Below are 24,604 nucleotides of genomic sequence, written 5' to 3' on the forward strand. Positions count from 1 at the left end.
TGGAGGGAGAGAGGGTGGAATGGAGGGACAGAGGGTGGAATGGAGGGAGAGAGGTTGGAATGGAGGGAGAGAGGGTGGAATGGAGGGAGAGAGGGTGGAATGGAGGGAGAGAGGGTGGAATGGAGGGAGAGAGGGTGGAATGAGGGAGAGAGGGTGGAATGGAGGGAGAGAGGTTGGAATGGAGGGAGAGAGGGTGGAATGGAGGGAGAGAGGGTGGAATGGAGGGAGAGAGGTTGGAATGGAGGGAGAGAGGTTAGAATGGAGGGAGGGAGGGTGGAATGGAGGGAGAGAGGGTGGAATGGAGGGAGAGAGGGTGGAATGGAGGGAGAGAGGTTGGAATGGAGGGAGAGAGGGTGGAATGGAGGGAGAGAGGGTGGAATGGAGGGAGAGAGGGTGGAATGGAGGGAGAGAGGTTGGAATGGAGGGAGAGAGGGTGGAATGGAGGGAGAGAGGGTGGAATGGAGGGAGAGAGGGTGGAATGGAGGGAGAGAGGGTGGAATGAGGGAGAGAGGTTGGAATGGAGGGAGAGAGGGTGGAATGGAGGGAGAGAGGTTAGAATGGAGGGAGAGAGGGTGGAATGGAGGGAGAGAGGGTGGAATGGAGGGAGAGAGGGTGGAATGGAGGGAGAGAAGGTAGAAAGGGGGAGAGAGGGTGGAATGGAGGGAGAGAGGTTGGAATGGAGGGAGAGAGGGTGGAATGGAGGGAGAGAGGGTGGAATGGAGGGAGAGAGGTTAGAATGGAGGGAGAGAGGGTGGAATGGAGGGAGAGAGGTTAGAATGGAGGGAGAGAGGTTGGAATGAAGGGAGAGAGGTTGGAATGGAGGAGAGAGGGTGGAATGGAGGGAGAGAGGTTAGAATGGAGGGAGAGAGGTTGGAATGGAGGGAGAGAGGTTGGAGTGGAGGAGAGAGGGTGGAATGGAGGGAGAGAGGGTGGAATGGAGGGAGAGAGGGTGGAATGGAGGGAGAGAGGGTGGAATGGAGGGAGAGAGGTTAGAATGGAGGGAGATAGGGTGGAATGGAGGGAGAGAGGTTGGAATGGAGGGAGAGAGGGTGGAATGGAGGGAGAGAGGTTGGAATGGAGGGAGAGAGGGTGGAATGGAGGGAGAGAGGGTGGAATGGAGGGAGAGAGGGTGGAATGGAGGGAGAGAAGGTAGAAAGGGGGGAGAGAGGGTGGAATGGAGGGAGAGAGGTTAGAATGGAGGGAGAGAGGTTGGAATGGAGGGAGAGAGGTTGGAATGGAGGAGAGAGGGTGGAATGGAGGGAGAGAGGTTAGAATGGAGGGAGAGAGGTTGGAATGGAGGGAGAGAGGTTGGAGTGGAGGAGAGAGGGTGGAATGGAGGGAGAGAGGGTGGAATGGAGGGAGAGAGGGTGGAATGGAGGGAGAGAGGGTGGAATGGAGGGAGAGAGGTTAGAATGGAGGGAGAGAGGTTAGAATGGAGGGAGATAGGGTGGAATGGAGGGAGAGAGGTTGGAATGGAGGGAGAGAGGGTGGAATGGAGGGAGAGAGGTTGGAATGGAGGGAGAGAGGGTGGAATGGAGGGAGAGAGGGTGGAATGGAGGGAGAGAGGGTGGAATGGAGGGAGAGAAGGTAGAAAGGGGGGAGAGAGGGTGGAATGGAGGGAGAGAGGTTGGAATGGAGGGAGAGAGGGTGGAATGGAGGGAGAGAGGGTGGAATGGAGGGAGAGAGGGTGGAATGGAGGGAGAGAAGGTAGAAAGGGGGGAGAGAGGGTGGAATGGAGGGAGAGAGGTTGAAATGGAGGGAGAGAGGGTGGAATGGAGGGAGAGAGGGTGGAATGGAGGGAGAGAAGGTAGAAAGGGGGGAGAGAGGGTGGAATGGAGGGAGAGAGGGTGGAATGGAGGGAGAGAGGGTGGAATGGAGGGAGAGAGGGTGGAATGGAGGGAGAGAAGGTAGAAAGGGGGGAGAGAAGAAAAACACAGAAGCATTAGTAAATCACTCACAGGATGTCCGACATAACATCTAGATACTTCTTGACCAAAATGTACGTAGCTAACGGGTGATGTCAACTTGTTGATGGAATTTAAATTCACATCCTGGTCCCAACCCTGACTTATAGTACGCCACTTAATTCAGGTGGTGTGATAGGAAAGACCAACCACCCAAGCCAAAGACTGTTCTCTCTGCTTCCTCAATGCAAGCGGTACTGGTGCATCAAGTCTGACACCAACATACTCCGGAACAGCTTCTATCCCCATGCAATAAGACCTCACAGAACCCTACACACTACTCACACTGTTATTCCAACCTGCATACAAACACTCACATCATTTACTCACACACACACATAATACGCACATACATTTATAGTGACTCTACACCCACTCACATACAATCATCATATACGCTGCTGCTACTCTGTTTATCATATATCCTGATACCTAGTCACCTTACCCCTCTACATATCTACCTCTATCGATCTAGTATCCCTGCACATTGTAAATATGGTACTGGAACTGAGCCTGTATATAGTATGTTTACTTACTTTATTGTGTTCTTCTTATTTCTCAATGTTATATGTTGTGGGTTTTTGTTCTACCTTGATATTTTTAGTATTACATTGATATTGATTACTGCATTGTTGGGTTTAGAGCTTGTAAGAAAGGCATTTCACTGTCCTTGTGCATGTGACATTAAAACAGGAAAACATCGCAGTTTGTTGTTTCAGAAGGGCATTGTTATGCGAGGAGTTGAAGAAATCTAAAATAGAAGTGCACCAGACAGTATCACAACAATAGAGAGTATATTTTCTCAGGCCACCGTAAAACCAAGTCTCTCTTGTTGTGAGATGAACCGTGATGTTTCTCACGTATCTCTTACTACAGTCTGACACACAGAGAGACAGGCAGGAAAATGAATGAAAGGAAGGAAGAAATAAACCTGACAGTTTATCTACTCTGATCACAAGCAGGTGAGTGAAACTGTCTCTCTAAGGGGTATTATATGAATTTAGATGGCTTTATATGGATCTTTAAGGGTCTCTGCACCAATAAAGGACACATTTAGAACAAGAGCAACATACAACAAGAGAGTGTGTGTGTTTTGGCCTGTTGAGGACAGTGTGTGTGTTTTGGCCTGTTGAGGACAGTGTGTGTGTTTCGGCCTGTTGAGGACAGTGTGTGTGTTTTGGCCTGTTGTGGACAGTGTGTGTGTTTTGGCCTGTTGTGGACAGTGTGTGTGTTTTGGCCTGTTGAGGACAGTGTGTGTGTTTTGGCCTGTTGAGGACAGTGTGTGTTTTGGCCTGTTGAGGACAGTGTGTATCTTTTGGCCTGTTGAGGACAGTGTGTGTGTTTTGGCCTGTTGTGGACAGTGTGTGTGTTTTGGCCTATTGAGGACAGTGTGTGTGTTTTGGCCTGTTGAGGACAGTGTGTGTGTTTTGGCCTGTTGTGGACAGTGTGTGTGCTCTGTCCAGGGGGGAACAGTGATAGAGAAGGTATGTGTTTTGTCCAGTCGTGTGTGTTTTGTCCAGTGAGGAACAGTGAGAGAGTGATGCCAGGATGGAGCCAGAGGAAATCCCTGATTGGATTTTCACTCTGACCCCTCCGTGGCTGCAGAAAGGCCTTGTGGCCATCTGCGACACACACAGAATGACAGGATCAGGAGTGGAGTCAGAATGTCCCGAGTCCCAACACAGATACACACCTTTCTCTCACTATTTCAATCCAACACTTTGGTACAAGTAAGTTACGGGGAATGTATGGAATGTTTGCAGAATGTTGGGAATTGTTCTGGTGAGGGAAAACTCAAGCAATAGTACCATTATGTATCATATCCCCTATCTAGTCATGTCAGATCAGTGGTTACTCCAAGGCGAGAGGAAGTATCCAATTGTTAAAGGACCACCACTTTCCATCCAACTAAAGGACCCGAGGACAGATTTAGGCATCCGAAGACACCACCCATCAATTATTTTCCAATCAAATCAAAGTTTATTGGTCGTGTACGGGGTTGTGGGATCTAAAATCTAATTGGACGAGAGCTGACCTCTCACTCCGTTATGTCCCACTTCCCCTCCAGCGGACCTCGCCCCTCTGTGTATCCTCTCCAGCCTCCACCCTCCCCTCCCTCAATTCTATTCTCCCTACATCCTGCTTTCTTTTATATCCCTTACTTTCTTTGACTCCCTGCCCGGTACAATGTAACTTCTGGAATTGTTCAAAAAGCGAAAAGTCTGTTCACCTTTCTCGCCAGTCGAGATAAATCAAGCACACCTCCTGTATTTGAAAGTTCCCCAGCCCCATCCAATACCCCTACCAGTCTCACCCTCAGCTTCTAGTTGTTTGAGCTGTTGTCCGGTACGCAGGAAGTACTTCCTCAGGACCAGGAATATGACGGCCAATGGGATTGCGGCGATGAAGATGTACGGCCGCATGATGGAGACAGTGAAGATTGCTCCCAACACGATCAGAGTTAACTAGAGGGAGAGAATATGAATCATATAAAATACAGAGCTTTTCATGAAAAAAATAAAAAGAGAACCCTCAAAACAATAAAATGAATTAAGATAGAGACTGGGAGAGAATGAGACCGACAGAGCAGCCAGTCACCTACCTGGATGACAGACAGACAGACAGACAGACAGACAGACAGACAGACAGACAGACAGACAGACAGACAGACAGACAGAGCAGCCAGTCACCTACCTGGATGACAGACAGACAGACAGACAGACAGACAGACAGACAGACAGACAGACAGACAGACAGACAGACAGACAGACAGACAGACAGACAGACAGACAGACAGACAGACAGACAGACAGAGCAGCCAGTCACCTACCTGGATGACAGACAGACAGACAGACAGACAGACAGACAGACAGACAGACAGACAGACAGACAGACAGACAGACAGACAGACAGACAGACAGACAGACAGACAGACAGACAGAGCAGCCAGTCACCTACCTGGATGACAGACAGACAGACAGACAGACAGACAGACAGACAGACAGACAGACAGACAGACAGACAGACAGACAGACAGACAGACAGACAGACAGACAGACAGACAGAGCAGCCAGTCACCTACCTGGATGACAAACAGACAGACAGACAGACAGACAGACAGACAGACAGACAGACAGACAGACAGACAGACAGACAGACAGACAGACAGACAGACAGACAGACAGAGCAGCCAGTCACCTACCTGGATGACAGACAGACAGACAGACAGACAGACAGACAGACAGACAGACAGACAGACAGACAGACAGACAGACAGACAGACAGACAGACAGACAGACAGACAGACAGACAGACAGACAGAGCAGCCAGTCACCTACCTGGATGACAGACAGACAGACAGACAGACAGACAGACAGACAGACAGACAGACAGACAGACAGACAGACAGACAGACAGACAGACAGACAGGCAGACAGACAGACAGACAGCCAGACAGACAGACAGACAGACAGACAGACAGACAGACAGACAGACAGACAGACAGACAGACAGACAGAGCAGCCAGTCACCTACCTGGATGACAAACAGACAGACAGACAGACAGACAGACAGACAGACAGACAGACAGACAGACAGACAGACAGACAGACAGACAGACAGACAGACAGACAGACAGAGCAGCCAGTCACCTACCTGGATGACAGACAGACAGACAGACAGACAGACAGACAGACAGACAGACAGACAGACAGACAGACAGACAGACAGACAGACAGACAGACAGACAGACAGACAGACAGACAGACAGACAGACAGACAGACAGACAGACAGACAGACAGACAGAGCAGCCAGTCACCTACCTGGATGAGGTCAAACAGTACAAGAGGAAGCATGTCGTCGATGGTGGCCATGTCTTTAGTGAACCTGTTCATGATCCGACCTACAGGGCAGAAAAACACACACATGGAATTGACTGCTGCTGAAAGTTCGAGGCATTGACTGGTGGTGGTCGTACTGACTAACTGACTGATGTACAGGCTGTGAGATTACACAGACAATTGACCGATAAATTAGACATTTAAGCCTGTGTTCAGATACAGTACCGGTAGATGCATGTACGTATGCATTTCTAGCTGATACATAATCATTGGTTAAGCCAGGGGTTTCAGCAGTGGGCCTCACCTGTTTTCATCGTGTTGAGTACAGCCATGGGGGCCCTGAGCACAGCAGTGAGCATCTGTTCATGCAGCCTCTTGGACACGGTCAGTAAGGTGTGGACCAGTGGCAGGCCTCTGAAGAACCCCAGCGCCAGAACGCTCTCCGACGTCGCCACGTAGATATAGATGATGTAATAGGCGCTGGTTGGCGTGACGATGACTGACTGTTGGACGGCGGGTGACGAGGCGTTGGAATGTTGTTGGTCTACGTAGTTAGGCGCCGATGGGTTGGCCTCCTCTGTCCAGATCTTACTGAGAGGGAAAGAAGAGAGTACAATGGTTACAATGGTATCTGAATCGTGTTTTTTTTCTAAATATATATATTTTTTTCAACTGCTCTTTTGTTTGAGTACTTCGCGTTTAGCGGTTTACATGTGATCAGGCTGATCTGAGCTGTTTACATGTACAATGCACAACGCATCACCGGGGGCAAACTACCTGCCCTCCAGGACACCTACACCACCCGATGTCACAGGAAGGACAAAAAGATCATCAAGGACAACAACCACCTGAGCCACTGCCTGTTCACCCCGCTTCTATCCAGAAGGCGAGGTCAGTACAGGTGCATCAAAGCTGGGACTGAGAGACTGAAAAACAGCTTCTATCTCAAGGCCATCAGACTGTTAAACAGCCATCACCAACATTGAGTGGCTGTTGCCAACATACTGACTCAAATCTCTAGCCACTTTAATAATGAAAAATGTAATGTAATAAATGTAATGTAATAAATGTAATGTATAAATGTAATGTAATAAATGTAATGTAATGTAATAAATGTATCACTAGTCGCAATGCCAGTTTATATGTTTACATACCCTACATTACTCATCTCATATGTATATACTGTACTCTATATCATCTACTGCATCTTGCCTATGCCGTTCGGTCATCGCTCATCCATATATTTTTATATACATATTCTTATTCATTCCTTTACACACGTGTGTATAAGGTAGTTGTTGTGAAATTGTTAGATTACTTGTTAGATTTTACTGCATGGTCGGAACTAGAAACACAAGCATTTCGCTAGACTCACATCAACATGTGACAAATAAAATTGGATTTGATTTGATGTGCTATTAGGCTGATCTAAGCTGTTTACACGTGACCAGGCTGTTCTGAGCTGTTTACACGTTATCATGCTGTTCTGAGCTGTTTACACGTTATCATGCTGTTCTGAGCTGTTTACACGTGATCAGGCTGATCTGAGCTGTTTACACGTGATCAGGCTGATCTGAGCTGTTTACATGTTATCAGGCTGATCTGGGTTTCTTGTGGTGGATACTACTTGTTTACCATTGTAGGCTGATCATCCTAGTTCCTTGTGATGAATATTATAGCACATGTGAAAACAAACTAGTACTTACTCTGTGATAAGAAATATCCCCAGGACAGAGCCAGCAACCTACAGCACACAATAAACACAGTTAGACTGAGGGTGGCAACAGCATGCATTGAAATAATACTGTCAATAAATGCAATTATGATCCAACAGGGACCCTCTAGTCTAGCGCTACCAGACATCAGTCTGTTCAAGAATCTGGAAAAGTCCAGAAAAGCTGGAGTTGAGTTTAGGGATTCTCTAATGCAGTATCGTTATGGGTTAATATATAATATTTCCTTTAATAAAGTATTGTTATGGGTTACTATAACATCTTTCCTCTAATACAGTACCGTAAGGGGTAATATAACATCTTTCCTCTAATACAGTACCGTAAGGGGTAATATAACATCTTTCCTCTAATACAGTACCGTAAGGGGTAATATAACATCTTTCCTCTAATACAGTACCATAAGGGGTAATATAACATCTTTCCTCTAAGACAGTACTGTAAGGGGTAATATAACATCTTACCTCTAATACAGTACTGTAAGGGGTAATATAACATCTTTCCTCTAATACAGTACCGTAAGGGGTAATATAACATCTTTCCTCTAATACAGTACTGTAAGGGGGTAATATAACATCTTTCCTCTAATACAGTATCATAAGGGGTAATATAACATCTTTCCTCTAATACAGTACTGTAAGGGGTAATATAACATCTTTCCTCTAATACAGTACTGTAAGGGGTAATATAACATCTTTCCTCTAATACAGTATCATAAGGGGTAATATAACATCTTTCCTCTAATACAGTACCGTAAGGGGTAATATAACATCTTTCCTCTAAGACAGTACCATAAGGGGTAATATAACATCTTTCCTCTAATACAGTATCATAAGGGGTAATATAACATCTTTCCTCTAATACAGCACTGTAAGGGGTAATATAACATCTTACCTCTAATACAGTACTGTAAGGGGTAATATAACATCTTTCCTCTAATACAGTACCGTAAGGGGTAATATAACATCTTTCCTCTAATACAGTATCATAAGGGGTAATATAACATCTTTCCTCTAATACAGTACTGTAAGGGGTAATATAACATCTTTCCTCTAATACAGTATCATAAGGGGTAATATAACATCTTTCCTCTAATGCAGTACCGTAAGGGGTAATATAACATCTTTCCTTAAGATTCTATATTATCAGGTTGATCTGAGCTGTTTACATGTGATCAGGCTGATCTGAGCTGTTTACACGTGATCAGGTTGATCTGAGCTGTTTACATGTGATCAGGCTGATCTGAGCTGTTTACACGTGATCAGGTTGATCTGAGCTGTTTACACGTGATCAGGTTGATCTGAGCTGTTTACACATTATCAGGCCGATGATTGATTTACAGCACACAATAATTAAAAGAAAATGTCAAGAAAACTATATGCTATTACACCATTTGTTATCATCACTGCATGTCAGAGGCATGAAAAATGTGCAAATAGACTTGGAAAACAGGTGGTATAGCCTACGCTCCAAGGCAGCGATGGGTGGCTGACACCGAGACACATACACATACATTTGTGCCTAATGACAATCGCCAAATGTCATGACACCACTGTTTGGAGGCTGGAAATATGTTGCGAGTGGATGAACGTACACGGGTAGCCTAGTAAAGGAGCCCTTCGAAGTGATTGTTTTACAATCAGATGAACACATGACTGGTTGTGTTAATGCCACAATAAAAGACAATACATTTCAAAAGTTAAATTACAAATTACGACTAGACCCACAGAGATCCTATTGAATTATTAGTGATTCTACATGTATTTCTATAATGAGGCTGATAAAAAAACGTGGTGCACATATAGGAGGTTCTGTACCGGGAAGAAATTAATTCCACTTTCAACCCTGGTTAATATAGCATCTGTCCTCTAATACAGTGATGTTATCGGTTAATATAGCATCTGTCCTCTAATACAGTGATGTTATCGGTTAATATAGCATCTGTCCTCTAATACAGTGATGTTATCGGTTAATATAGCATCTGTCCTCTAATACAGTGAAGATTAGCACCACAACCATGGATATTGTTCCCCCAAGCGAATGCAAATACTATGCCTTCCGCAAGATGATTACACCTACCATTCTGAAAGAGTGAAGTGGCTTGATGCCACCGTTTTTATTCCTTAAATATATCGGTTAATATAGCATCTGTCCTCTAATACAGTGATGTTATCGGTTAATATAGCATCTATCCTCTAATACAGTGATGTTATCGGTTAATATAGCATCTGTCCTCTAATACAGTGATGTTATTGGTTAATATAGCATCTGTCCTCTAATACAGTGATGTTATCGGTTAATATAGCATCTGTCCTCTAATACAGTGATGTTATCGGTTAATATAGCATCTGTCCTCTAATATAGCGATGTTATCGGTTAATATAGCATCTGTCCTCTAATACAGTGATGTTATTGGTTAATATAGCATCTGTCCTCTAATACAGTGATGTTATTGGTTAATATAGAATCTGTCCTCTAATACAGTGATGTTATTGGTTAATATAGCATCTGTCCTCTAATACAGCGATGTTATCGGTTAATATAGCATCTGTCCTCTAATACAGTGATGTTATTGGTTAATATAGAATCTGTCCTCTAATACAGTGATGTTTTTGGTTAATATAGCATCTGTCCTCTAATACAGTGATGTTATTGGTTAATATAGCATCTGTCCTCTAATACAGTGATGTTTAGAAGTTTAGATAGCTCGCTAAATTAACTTCGCAATCTAAAAAATGTTAGCTGACATGGGATAACTGACTGACTATCAGTGACTGAAATAACAGGAGAGAAACTGCTGATGCACAACCACATTTTGAAATTCACCTTGTGTATTCTACTATTCTAACTCAAAATTGTAAGTTAAGACCCAGACTGAGTCCCCCCCCTAAAATTAAAAAAATTACTGATCCGAGGGCCTTGAAAAGGGGGGCCACGGACCGCATGTGGCTCGCGGGCCGCTAGTTGCCTGTCCTTGCTCTACAGTATGTCCGAGACAGGGATCATCTAAAGCTATCATTACCTCGAGAGCGAAGATGAGGAAGATGAAGATGAGGACGTAGACCAGGTTCCTGTTGGTGAAGATGTAACGCAAATAGGTGTTCCACGACGTCGTCTCAAACACGTTCTCACGCTCGTCTGCAAAGCATTGCTGCAAACAGACAAAAGAGATATGTCAAATGAAATACTAAAACCTAGCTGTTCTTTGTGTTTTGTCTTCAAACATTTATGTTCAAACTTTACTTTGGAAAAGGTGGTTCAAACACTGGTGAACATTCTATGACGTCCCTTTGGCAACTCCTTGATCCTAACCATAACCTCCATGTGCTCTTAAAGACCCGCAGCTACAGGGGAAAACGTCCACGCTGCTGCCTTCACTGAACCTACCTCCATGTGCTCTTAAAGACCAGCAGCTACAGGGGAAAACGTCCACGCTGCTGCCTTCACTGAACCTACCTCCATGTGCTCTTAAAGACCAGCAGCTACAGGGGAAAACGTCCACGCTGCTGCCTTCACTGAACCTACCTCCATGTGCTCTTAAAGACCAGCAGCTACAGGGGAAAACGTCCACGCTGCTGCCTTCACTGAACCTACCTCCATGTGCTCTTAAAGACCAGCAGCTACAGGGGAAAACGTCCACGCTGCTGCCTTCACTGAACCTACCTCCATGTGCTCTTAAAGACCAGCAGCTACAGGGGAAAACGTCCACGCTGCTGCCTTCACTGAACCTACCTCCATGTGCTCTTAAAGACCAGCAGCTACAGGGGAAAACGTCCAAGCTGCTGCCTTCACTGAACCTAATTCCATGTGCTCTTAAAGACCAGCAGCTACAGGGGAAAACATCCAAGCTGCTGCCTTCACTGAACCTACCTCCATGTGCTCTTAAAGACCAGCAGCTACAGGGGAAAACGTCCACGCTGCTGCCTTCACTGAACCTACCTCCATGTGCTCTTAAAGACCAGCAGCTACAGGGGAAAACGTCCAAGCTGCTGCCTTCACTGAACCTACCTCCATGTGCTCTTAAAGACCAGCAGCTACAGGGGAAAACGTCCACGCTGCTGCCTTCACTGAACCTACCTCCATGTGCTCTTAAAGACCAGCAGCTACAGGGGAAAACGTCCACGCTGCTGCCTTCACTGAACCTACCTCCATGTGCTCTTAAAGACCAGCAGCTACAGGGGAAAACGTCCACGCTGCTGCCTTCACTGAACCTACCTCCATGTGCTCTTAAAGACCAGCAGCTACAGGGGAAAACGTCCACGCTGCTGCCTTCACTGAACCTACCTCCATGTGCTCTTAAAGACCAGCAGCTACAGGGGAAAACGTCCACGCTGCTGCCTTCACTGAACCTACCTCCATGTCCTCCTCATCCACATCCTCACTGATGTCATAGACACTATCTTTGGACAGGCGTCGTGCGTAGATGTCCAGCTCAGAGGCTAGCTCGCACTGCGGCGTGACGGACAGCTTCTTCCTGAAGGATGTCTGGAGCTGCTCCCTCCTGCCCTGCCCCTGGGCGTTGGTGATGAACTGCAGCACAGACTGGCGCCGCTGCCCGCTCAGGTGCTGCAGACCGTCGTGGTACAGGTTCCCCCGGGGCAGCGACTCTTCCACCTATAATCAAATTAAAGTTAGATTTTTTGTATATATTTTGCCTTTATTTAACCAGGTAAATCATTGAGAACACATTATCATTAACAACGACCTGAGTTTATTTGTCATTTGTACAGGATACAGCAAAGTAGTGTGAACACGTTTACATACAAGCTCTCCTGTCAAACAGTGTAACAGCTATACAAGTAATCAATGAAAAACATGTAGAATAAAACACAATAAGACCAAGTTTAATTGTCACATGCGCCGAATACAACAGGTGTAGACTTTACAGTTAAGTGCTTACTTACGAGCCCATTCCCAACAATGCAGAGTTAAAAAGTATGCCACAATTTTGTTCAATAAAAAAGGCAATAGTAACACAAAAACAATAAAAGAGGCTATATACAAAGAGTACCAGTACCAAGTCAATGTGCCGGGGTACGAGGTAGTAGAGATAGTGAAGGTAATACAGTATGTATGTGTGGGTAGGGGTAAAAGTGACTAGGCAATCAGGATATATAATAAACAGAGTAGCAGCAGCATATGTGAAGTGTGAAAGTGTGTCTGTGTGAGTGTGCATGTGTGTGGTGTCAAGATGCATGTGTGTGAGCGTATGTGTTTGTGTGTGTGTGTGTGTGTGTGTGTGTGTGTGTGTGTGTGTGTGTGTGTGTGTGTGTGTGTGTGTGTGTGTGTGTGTGTGTGTGTGTGTGTGTGTGTGTGTGTGTGTGTGTGTGTGTGTGTGTGTGTGTGTGTTGGAGTGTCAGTGTAGCATGTGTGAGTGTGTGGGTAGAGTCTAGTGAGAGTGCATAGAGCCAGTGCAAGAGAGTCAGTGCAAAACAATTAAGATAAATAAATAAATAATAAGGGAGGCGGAGGGGGAGGGGGGGTCAATGTAAATTGTCCGGGTAACCATTTGAATCACTGTTCAGCAGTGTTATGGCTTGGGGTTAGAAGCTGTTCAGGTGCCTTTTGGTCTGACACTTCACATGCTGGTATCGCTTGCCGTGTGGTAGCAGAGAGAACAGTCTATGATGCCTGGAGTCTTTGACAATTTTTAGGGCCTTCCTCTGACACCACCTGGTATAGAGGTCCTGGATGGCAGGGAGTTTGGCCCAGTGATGTATTGGTCTGTACGCAATACCCTCTGTAGAGCTTTGCAGATGCCGAGCAGTTACCATACCAAGCAGTGATGCAGCCAGTCAAGATGCTCTCAATGGTGCAACTGTATAACTTTTTGAGGATCCGAGGGCCCATGTCAAATCTTTTCTCCTGAGGAGGAAGAGGCATTTTCGTACCCTCTTCACGACTGTGTTGGTGTGTTTGGACCATGATAGGTCCTTAGTGATGTGGACACCGAGGAACTTGAAGCTCAGGAGGGGACTGAGCACACACCTCTAATGGCCCCCGCGTTGAGGGTCAGCGTGGTGGATGTGTTGTTGCTTACCCTCACCACCTGGGGACGGCCTTACAGGAAGTCCAGGATCCAGTTGCAGAGGGAAGTGTTCAGTCCCAGGGTGCTTAGCTTAGTGATGAGCTTGGAGGGTACTATGGTGTTGAACGCTGATCTGTAGTCAACGAACAGCATTTTCATATAGGTGTTGCTTTTGTCCAGGTGGGAAAGGGCAGTGTGGAGTGTGGATCTGTAGGGGCGGTATGCAAATTGGAGTGGGTGTTGATGTGAGCCTTGACCAGCCTTTCAAAGCATTTCATGGCTACAGATGTGAGTGCTACAGGCGGTAGTCATTTAGTCAGATTACCTTGGTGTTCTTAGGCACAGGGACTATGGTGATTTACTTAAAACATGTAGGTTTTAGAGACTGGCCAGATAGTGGTTGAAAATGTCAGTGAAGACACTTGCCAACGCATGCTCCGAGCACACATCCTGGTAATCCATCTGGCGCTGCGGCCTTGTGAATGTTAACCTGTTCAAAGGTCTTACTCACATCGGCTATGGAGAGCGTGATCACACAGACATCCAGAACAGCTGGTGCTCTCACGCATGTTTCAGTGTTGCTTCCATCGAAGTGAGCATAGAAGGCATTTAGCTCGTCTGGTAGGCTTGCGTCACTGGACAGCTCTGGGCTGGGTTTCCCTTTGTAACCCGTGATAGTTTGCAAGCCCTACCAAATACGATGAGCATCAGAGGCGGTGTAGTAGGATTCGGTCTTAGTCCTGTATTGACGCTTTGCCTGTTTGATGGTTCGTCGGACGGCATAGCAGGGTTTCTTATAAGCTTCTGGATTAGTGTCCTGCTCCTTGAAAGCGGCAGCTCTAGCCTTTAGCTAAGTGTGTATGTTGCCAGTAATCCAGGGCTTCTGGTTGGGATATGTACGTACGGTCATGGTGGGGACAACGTCGTCGATGCAGCCGGTGACTGATGTGGTGTACTCCTTACTGCCATCGGATGAAACCCGGAATATATTCCAGTCTGTGCTAGCGAAACAGTCCTGTAGCTTAGCATCTGCTTCACTGACCACTTTTGTATTGAGCATGTCACTGGTACTTCCTGTTTGAGTTGTTGCTTGTAAGCAGGAATCAGGAGGACAGAGTTATGGTTCGATTTGCCAAATGGAGGGTGGGGGAGAGCTTTGGATGCGTCTCTGTATGTGGAGAAAAGGTGATCTAGAGTTTGTATACCTCTAGTTGCACAGGTGACATGATGGTAGAAATTAAAATCACTGGCCACCATGAGTGTCGCCTCTGGTTGAGCATTTTCTTGTTTGCTTATGGCCCCTATACAGCTCGTTGAGTGTGGTCTTAGTGCCAGAATAAGTTTGTGGTGGTAAATAGACAGCTATGAAAAATACATATGAAAACTCTCTTGGTAAATGGTATGGTCTACAGCGTATCATGGGGTATTCTAACTCAGGCGAGCAGAACCTCGAGACTTCCTTAATATTAGAGATCGCACACCAGCTGTTGTTAATAAAGAGACACCCCCCTCTGATCTTACCGAACTCTAAGAGCACTATGTAAATAAAAAATAGAAAAGCAACCTCACCTGATCATCCTCGGGCACCACAGAGAACTTCCTCTCTGACAGCTCCCGCACGCCATCCTCGATGGTAGTGGACCCTGGGGTTGGAGCCTGGCTGTTTTGGGGCCCAGTACCGATGAAGGAGAACTTACGTGCCGTTGCTAATGGATTTAAGATAATCGACTGTTTACGTTTCTCCACCACTGTGAGACCGTCGCCCCCGGGGATGGTGATGCCTTGGGGTCCCGTGTTGCCGTTGATGACCGAAGGCGGGGGCTGGCGGAAGGACTGGCGGATGGGCTCGGGACCACGGAGGACGGCGGATTCGTCGATGGAGACGCGTCGGAGGGTCTCGGTGAGGATGGAGCTGCGGCGTTCGGCTTTGATGTTGTCGTAGGCCTCCAGGCCCAGGAGCAGGGAGCTGAAGTCTGGTCTCTTGGCCTGCAGCTGGGAGAAGGAGCCGTAGAAGTAACACACTCCGTTGTGAAGCAGAAGGATCTTGTCTGCTCTCTTAAGGTGGTCCATCTTACTGGTGACCACGATACGAGTCTTGGAGGACATCAGTTTGCACAGACACCTGGCAAGAGAAAATACGTGTATCCTTTGTTTAGATTATCAACCTTTACTTTAACAGACAGGCATGAAGTGACCTTTGGAAAACAAGTCGTTTCCTAGGAACGCGAAGAGATTCACATTGTAAAAAAAAGTTTCACATTGCTGTTTAATCATGTGCTTGCCCTCATTTCTGAGGAAAGATGCTGATAACACAAATGTCTGAAAATTAGATGAAAGGTCATGAATGTCAGACACAAAGTTACATTTCCACAAAAAGCCCACACCTCACCACCTAACCCAATTGCTCAATAGGTCAAAGAGAACAAGACCTTGATCTTAACCTTCTTTCTTCACCTTAACCATTCACCCAGCCCATCCCCCACCCTCATATCCCAGACCATCCCCCACCCCCACCCTCATCTCCCAGACCCCAGCCCATCCCCCACCCTCATCTCCCAGACCCCAGCCCATCCCCCACCCTCATCTCCCAGACCCCAGCCCATCCCCCACCCTCATCTCCCAGACCCCAGCCCATCCCCCACCCATATCTCCCAGACCCCAGCCCATCCCCCACCCTCATCTCCCAGACCCCAGCCCATATAAAAGCTTCAGTGTTGAGCCACAGACAGACCTCTCAAAGATCTCTTTCTCCGTCACAATGTCCAGGTGGGTGAAAGGCGAATCCAACAGGTAGAGGTCAGCATCTTTGTACACGGCTCTGTAAAAGCACACACACACACACACACACACACACACACACACACACACACACACACACACACACACACACACACACACACACACACACACACACACACACACGCACATAGAGATGCACACTCATACAGAGATACACACAAATATAATTGGAAGTAAGTAATAAATCAAACAGGCATGTAAATTAGGAAGTCAAGTCCTTGTGGGATTCAATTCAGTTTAAGTGATACATCTAGCCAAACTGGCAGTGATGCTCTCAGTTAAGTGGGAGCAAATGGAGACCGGGGACAGTAAAACCAATAAATAATGCATATGTTCAGAATGTTGGACTAGACATAGAGATTTAATGGGAGTAAATAAACGGCTGCAGAAGCACCAGGGATATTAGATCATAAAACACTACAGTTATAGGAGTTGGACAAGATGTCTTCACGGATCCACCCGAACCTGAATACCCAAGACTCGAGCGAGTCTGGGTCCAAAATTCAACCTTTTTGCTCGGGTCCTGGTCAGGTCCTGTTTGATTGTCATCGGGTCTGGGGTCAATGTAGCTACAGCTGATAGACACGAGTGGACCCGACCAGGGTTCTGCATATATTATTTATAAAGCCCTTTTTACATCAACAGATTTCACAAAGTACATATACAGAAACCCAACTTAAAACCCCAAACAGCAAGCAATGCCGATGTAGAAGCATGCCAAGAGCATATTTATTTTACACTAGTCAGGTGAATTTATTGACTTATAGAAGGCCTAGCCAACATATAAAGGCCTATTCGTTAAAACCTGTTGGGGCTAGGGGGCAGTATTTTCACGGCCGGATGAAAAACGTACCCAATTTAAACAGGTTACTACTCTGGCCCAGAAAATAGAATATGCATAGTATTAGTAGATTTGGATAGAAAACACTCTGAAGTTTCTAAAACTGTTTGAATGGTGTCTGTGAGTATAACAGAACTCATATGGCAGGCAAAAACCTGAGAAAAATTGAATCAGGAAGTGGGAGAAATTAGAAATGTAGTTTTTCTTTTGAATCCCTTGAAAAACTACAGTGACATAGGATTTACGTTGCACCTCCTATCTTTTCCATTGGCTGTCAACAATCTTTAGGAACTGGTTTCATCCGTCACCTGTTACCGGGCAGAAAATTGTGGCTCAGGCAATCACTGGCCAGTCTGAGGACAGTTGTCTTATGACGCGCTTGCACGTGACTTCGTTGTTTTTAATTTTTCTTCTGGGATGAATACCTATTGCCCGGTTGTAAAATTATCGCAATTTTACGTAAAAAAATACCCTAAAGGATTGATTTTAAACATTGTTTGACGTGCTTCTACAAACGGTAATGGAACATTTGACCATTTCGTCTATGGATTTGCATCCACGCCACATGGCATTGTAAAGTGTTCTGGATGGGTCAACAAAACGGACGTATTTGAACATAAATGATGCTTTGCAGAACAAATGAACATTTCTTGTGGAAGTGGGTGCCCTTCCGAGTGCATTCCGCCGAAGATCAGCAAAGGTAAGTACAGGCTAAGTTCTGAGTACAGGCTAAGTTCTGTACTCAGAATATTGAAAAATGTGCTTTTTCCGTAAAGTTATTTTGAAATCTGACAAAGTGGTTGCATAAAGGAGTAGATTATCTCTAATTCTTTAAATAATTGTTATAAATTTTGTCAACGTTTATGAGTTCTTCTGTAAATGTATGTGCCTATTCACCGGGAGTTATGGGGAGAAAACATTTTCTGAACGTCACGCGCCAATGTAAAAATTGGGTTTTTGGATATAAATATGAACTTGATCGAACAAAAAAATGCATGTATTGTCTAACATGATGTCCTAGGAGTGTCATCTGATGAAGATTGTCAAAGGTTAGTGCTTAATTTTAGCTGTATATCTGGTTTTGTGACGGCCATCCGTGCCTGGACATTTTTATTTTTTATTTTTTGCTAATGTGCTATCCTAAAATAATCGAATGTTTTGCTTTCACCGTAAAGCCTTTTTGAAATCGGACAATGTGATTGGATTAACGAGTAGAGTATCTTTAAAATGCAGTATAATACTTACATTTTACTTTTGAGATTATTATTTTTTTAATTTCGCACCGTGCTATCTCACTGGTTGTTGTCCAACCAATCCCGTTAACGGGATTTTATCTCTAAGGGGTCCTCTAGAGGTTAACCAGAAGAGCAATTTGACTGATAAACATATTTTTTTGTTCACTCGGTCCAATCGGGTCTGTTCTAGGTCTGGTTGTTGTCTGGTCCATTCAGGTTCGGGTCTGAGAGTACCGGGTCTGTTCTAGGTCTGGTTGTTGTCTGGTCCATTCAGGTTCGGGTCTGAGAGTACCGGGTCCGTTCAGGTCTGACTTTTTGGACCCGAGAAGACTTCTAAGCTGAACTAACAGTCAGATGAAAGCATTGATACTGTAGTAATCATCTTTTTCATAGGGCATTATGACCAGGAATCACTATCCATACACTGTCCCATACATTTAACGAGTCACAACACTAGTCATGACTTCAAAAAATAAACCACAGTGTTTTGCCGAGTAGATCATAGAGTGAGTGACTCAACATATTGTGGGTCTTATATAATGAACGGGGAGATTTAATGAATTAATGTTGCCATGGTGACAGACGGTGAAAGGTGCTGGGGGTGAGTGATGCATGCTAAAAGACAGGTGTGTGCCTACAGGTACCTACCTGGCCAGACCTATCCTCGCCCTCTGACCTCCACTAAGGGTCACCCCTCCCTCCATAAGGGGCGTCTTGTCTTTCTCCGGCAGCAAGGCCAGATCCTGAGGCGAGAGCAGCGGGGGTTTAGATACATGCTTGAGACGCACACACACAAATCAAAAGCTGAAATATGAAATGTAGGGGAGTAGGGACATCATAGACCTACTAAATGTAGGGGAGTAGGGACATCATAGACCTACTAAATGTAGGGGAGTAGGGACATCATAGACCTACTAAATGTAGGGGAGTAGGGACATCATAGACCTACTAAATGTAGGGGAGTAGGGACATCCTAGCCCTACTAAACGTGTTGAGGAAAACAAAATCAAAAGTTCAATACCTTATTGTTTACATCTGTGTTAACAGACATAACAGACTGAGCTGGCAGCTAAAGAAATCTATGACTCCTGAAAGAATGTTGACAACAAACTGGGCAAAGACTCAAATTAATGTCCCCTAGTTTTCTGTCCAGTGTTTAAATGGGAAATTAAATTAACCTGTTGAAAACGTACAACTTGTTGAGTTTTGCAAATCCAATTCCTTTTCCACAATGGGATACAGCTGCAGCGTAATCAAATCACATGTCTTTAAAGCTATTTAATAAAGCTATTTAAAAAAGCTATTTACAGTATAAATACCCAAGCTGAAAGACAGAATGGTTTGATTTCAAAAGTCTAATAGCACCACATCAAAAATACCAAACCAGAAACACTGAAACATAAAAGGAGTATGAAAAATGACCACAGCTGAGGATAAGTTCATTATTAATTAGATTATTTCAAACACAAATGTCTGAAGCACATGTACACCAACATGTAAAATAATGAATTGAGTCATACAGTGATGGAACAGTCTACCATCATAAAACCGCCTACCTTTTTAAATGCTACTTCCGCTGTCCAAAAGGAAGGCATTGGGAATTAAGTTAACATGTTGTTTAACAGGTCTTAAAACACAGCAAGTGGCAAAAGGCACCTTGTGTGTCTCATACTGAACAAAGCCACTGTATTTGTCCCAAATGGCACCCTGTTCCCTATATAGTGCCCTTCTTTTGACCAGTAGCCTGGTCAAAAGTAGTGCACTTTATAGGGAATAGATTGCCATTTGGAATGTATCCACTGTTAGGCTAGAGCTGAAACCTACAAGCTAACAAAGGGAAAATGTGTAAAATACTTTGGGTTTACAAGATACAGCCCACCAATGGTGGTTGTCTGGTCCTGGGACGGGCCACAATAGTCTGCAGCACAATCACAAGCCCTACTAAACACAGTCTGATTGGTCTGGGCACACAGAAACAGCTGTCTCTCTTTTCTCTCTGTCTCAGACCACGTACACCAGATTGCGTTTGTCATATTACTCACTTTGAGAGATTCCATATTCATGACTCTTCTAAAGTCACTCAATTGACAGTTTGGATAAAGGTAGACGTTGCCGTTACATAAGAGGGAATGGTCACTATCGTGAGCTGTCAAAGCGATTAAATATGTTCATACAGTAGTGTTTGCTTTAAACACACTCTGATGTTGGTCAAATAGCCATTGTGTAACACACCATCCACTTTATCTGTGGCAAATCATCAATACCCCAGGGCATGAGTGGTGCCAATTTGCCACTGTAATCATTTCCCCGCCTTCTCAAAAGTCAAAATGTAAAACCAATGATAACTACTGTATAGTAGCTCTGCTGCCCAGAGTTTTCTGGTCAGGTCATGTAGTCAGGAAAAAGTGCTGATCCTAAATATACACAGATACACAGATTGACAATGAGTGCTAGTCTAATCTACATCAATGCCTGTGACTCTGCGCAAGCTGATATTCCGTTCCAATGACATAATGTGGTGTGTCCATGGCAACGGGAGTGTCTGGGACAGTAATCCAGTGACACGGCCCCCCTGCTGAGGCAGCACTTTGAACACACTGCCCACCACTTAACACTGGGGCTCCACACAGGGATGGGATGGCATTGTGTGTGTGTGTGTGTGTGTGTGTATAAACTGGAGAAATATGACACATCAACGCCTCACAAAGGCTACAGGGTAGACAGTCAAGTAGAACATATGAGTCAAGGGAGAAGGAGAGAGAATTGGGTTGGGAATGAGAGAGTAGCAACAGAACAGGGGGAGGTTGAGAGTTAGCAACAGAACAGGGGGAGGTTGAGAGTTAGCAACAGAACAGGGGGAGGTTGAGAGTTAGCAACAGAACAGGGGGAGGTTGAGAGTAGCAACAGAACAGGGGGAGGTTGAGAGTTAGCAACAGAACAGGGGGAGGTTGAGAGAGTAGCAACAGAACAGGGGGAGGTTGAGAGAGTAGCAACAAAACAGGGGGAGGTTGAGAGTAGCAACAGAACAGGGGGAGGTTGAGAGTAGCAACAGAACAGGGGGAGGTTGAGAGTTAGCAACAGAACAGGGGGAGGTTGAGAGAGTAGCAACAAAACAGGGGGAGGTTGAGAGTAGCAACAGAACAGGGGGAGGTTGAGAGTAGCAACAGAACAGGGGGAGGTTGAGAGTAGCAACAGAACAGGGGGAGGTTGAGAGTTAGCAACAGAACAGGGGGAGGTTGAGAGTTAGCAACAGAACAGGGGGAGGTTGAGAGTTAGCAACAGAACAGGGGGAGGTTGAGAGTAGCAACAGAACAGGGGGAGGTTGAGAGTTAGCAACAGAACAGGGGGAGGTTGAGAGAGTAGCAACAGAACAGGGGGAGGTTGAGAGAGTAGCAACAAAACAGGGGGAGGTTGAGAGTAGCAACAGAACAGGGGGAGGTTGAGAGTAGCAACAGAACAGGGGGAGGTTGAGAGTAGCAACAGAACAGGGGGAGGTTGAGAGTAGCAACAGAACAGGGGGAGGTTGAGAGTTAGCAACAGAACAGGGGGAGGTTGAGAGTTAGCAACAGAACAGGGGGAGGTTGAGAGTAGCAACAGAACAGGGGGAGGTTGAGAGTTAGCAACAGAACAGGGGGAGGTTGAGAGTAGCAACAGAACAGGGGGAGGTTGAGAGTTAGCAACAGAACAGGGGGAGGATGAGAGTTAGCAACAAAACAGGGGGAGGTTGAGAGTTAGCAACAAAACAGGGGGAGGTTGAGAGTTAGCAACAAAACAGGGGGAGGTTGAGAGTAGCAACAGAACAGGGGGAGGTTGAGAGTAGCAACAGAACAGGGGGAGGTTGAGAGTTAGCAACAGAACAGGGGGAGGTTGAGAGTTAGCAACAGAACAGGGGGAGGTTGAGAGTTAGCAACAAAACAGGGGGAGGTTGAGAGTTAGCAACAAAACAGGGGGAGGTTGAGAGTTAGCAACAAAACAGGGGGAGGTTGAGAGTAGCAACAGAACAGGGGGAGGTTGAGAGTAGCAACAGAACAGGGGGAGGTTGAGAGTTAGCAACAGAACAGGGGGAGGTTGAGAGTTAGCAACAGAACAGGGGGAGGTTGAGAGTTAGCAACAAAACAGGGGGAGGTTGAGAGTTAGCAACAAAACAGGGGGAGGTTGAGAGTTAGCAACAAAACAGGGGGAGGTTGAGAGTTAGCAACAAAACAGGGGGAGGTTGAGAGTTAGCAACAAAACAGGGGGAGGTTGAGAGTTAGCAACAAAACAGGGGAAGGTTGAGAGTTAGCAACAAAACAGGGGTAGGTTGAGAGTTAGCAACAGAACAGGGGGAGGTTGAGAGTTAGCAACAGAACAGGGGGAGGTTGAGAGAGTAGCAACAGAACAGGGGAGGTTGAGAGTAGCAACAGAACAGGGGGAGGTTGAGAGTTAGCAACAGAACAGGGGGAGGTTGAGAGTTAACAACAAAACAGGGGGAGGTTGAGAGTAGCAACAGAACAGGGGGAGGTTGAGAGAGTAGCAACAGAACAGGGGGAGGTTGAGAGTAGCAACAGAACAGGGGGAGGTTGAGAGTAGCAACAGAACAGGGGGAGGTTGAGAGTTAGCAACAGAACAGGGGGAGGTTGAGAGTTAGCAACAGAACAGGGGGAGGTTGAGAGAGTAGAAGAAAACTATTCAGGTAAAAGAAAAAATAGCGAGAACAAAGCAAAGACAAAGGAAAGCAGAAAAAGTAAAGAAACATTCAACACAACCACATCAAAGACCAGACCTGAGACCAAAGGAATTCTAACCAAGTTAACATGCAACACACAAACAACAAGGTTACATATTTCAGTCCAGCGTACCTCCTCCAGCTGACATGCCTTGATGACAGAGGTGTAGCGGAATTCGTCGTAGGTCAGACCAAACAGGATGTTGTCACGGATGGTTCCGGGCATGATCCAGGAGGTCTGGGGGGAGAAGGAGATCCGCCCACTGTGTTTGATCTTCCCCTCTGACGGGACCAGCTCTCCCAGGATCATCATCAGCAGGGAACTCTGGGGGGAGACACAGATAAAATAACATTTTATCTCTATGGAAGACACACATTAGTGTGTGTGTTAGCTTCCAGACGCAACTTCAGGAGTCTGTTGGGACATTGGGCTGACATTTGTGGACTCCCTTAGTTGAGCATCTCTCTGGTGCCTGACAATGGAAAATAACCCTAACCTAAAGTGTCAGTTTTTACACCATTTGTTTTTGCCTGTCAACAAAAGCAGATCTATAATTTCTAGGAATACTACTTACCAGTTGGCAGGTAAAATGCGTCCGTCGCTATCAAAAAACGCATTTATAACCAGTTTTTATCTGTTATTATTAACATTTTCCACCGAAAACACTTGATTCTTTGTGTTTCCAGTGGAAACTGTCAATAGTAGGCTAATCGTTGGAATGGAAGACCCTATGACATAATGAGATATGTGAATTACAGGGACTGCATTTGGCACATATACAGAAATGTTGATTAATGTACATTGTCCGTGTCAAATCAAATCAACCCAGACCTCCTCCTCCTCCATCCACCCCAGTGTTCCCTGACAGACTGAGTGGTAGTGGTACCTTTCCGGAGCCGGTGGATCCAGCCACGGCCAGCATCTGTCCCTTCTCCAGGTACAGGCTGATGTTCTTGAGGACGGGTGTAACATATAGGTTGGTGAAGAACAGCCCTACATCACCGTTAGGGTGGCCGTTAGACTTGTTCTCCTGCTTTATCTTCTCAAACAACTCCCCGATACCCTGGAGAGGGGGAGAGAGTTGGGGGAGAAATAGAGAGAGAGTGAGGGGGGGAGAGAGAGTAGGAGGAGAAGGAGAGAGAGAGGGAGGGGAAGAGAGAGGGGGGAGAGGGAGAGAGAGGGTGAGAAAGAAAGAGAGAGCGTGGGAGAGAGAGAGGGTGAGAAATAGCTTTACATTACATCAAATGTAAATTTCTCTCATACAATATGACCAGACCAGCTTGTCTGAAAGAGTGAGCTCATGTGTGTCCAGCTCTGGTTGTATTAGAAATACTATTTGGGCATAAAGGGGACAACAGACGAGTGATACAATGCTCTGATGACAGCTTGATGCTGAAATGTCTCAGCCATCCAGCTGGGAAAATTAGAAAGATGAGAAAGTCTTTTTTGGTCATTTATTTG

The 24,604-nt window shown here is 45.7% G+C and overlaps 1 protein-coding gene across 1 annotated transcript in view; it reads right to left on the reverse strand.

Moving 5' to 3' along the window:
• The window catches only part of LOC100136366 (cystic fibrosis transmembrane conductance regulator II), a 79,780-nt gene that overhangs the window by 24,418 nt on the left and 30,758 nt on the right, over window positions 1-24,604 (reverse strand). Inside the window, 11 exon segments of the mRNA NM_001123534.1 lie at window positions 4,279-4,429; window positions 5,787-5,866; window positions 6,109-6,395; window positions 7,511-7,548; window positions 10,557-10,685; window positions 11,888-12,148; window positions 15,132-15,684; window positions 16,294-16,380; window positions 19,086-19,180; window positions 23,276-23,467; window positions 24,030-24,206. Coding sequence (NP_001117006.1) covers window positions 4,279-4,429; window positions 5,787-5,866; window positions 6,109-6,395; window positions 7,511-7,548; window positions 10,557-10,685; window positions 11,888-12,148; window positions 15,132-15,684; window positions 16,294-16,380; window positions 19,086-19,180; window positions 23,276-23,467; window positions 24,030-24,206 — 2,050 coding nt within the window.

This window comes from Salmo salar, chromosome 10 (genome assembly GCF_965601325.2).
Source record: "Salmo salar chromosome 10, fSalSal1, whole genome shotgun sequence".
In the NCBI taxonomy this organism is placed as follows: domain Eukaryota; kingdom Metazoa; phylum Chordata; class Actinopteri; order Salmoniformes; family Salmonidae; genus Salmo; species Salmo salar.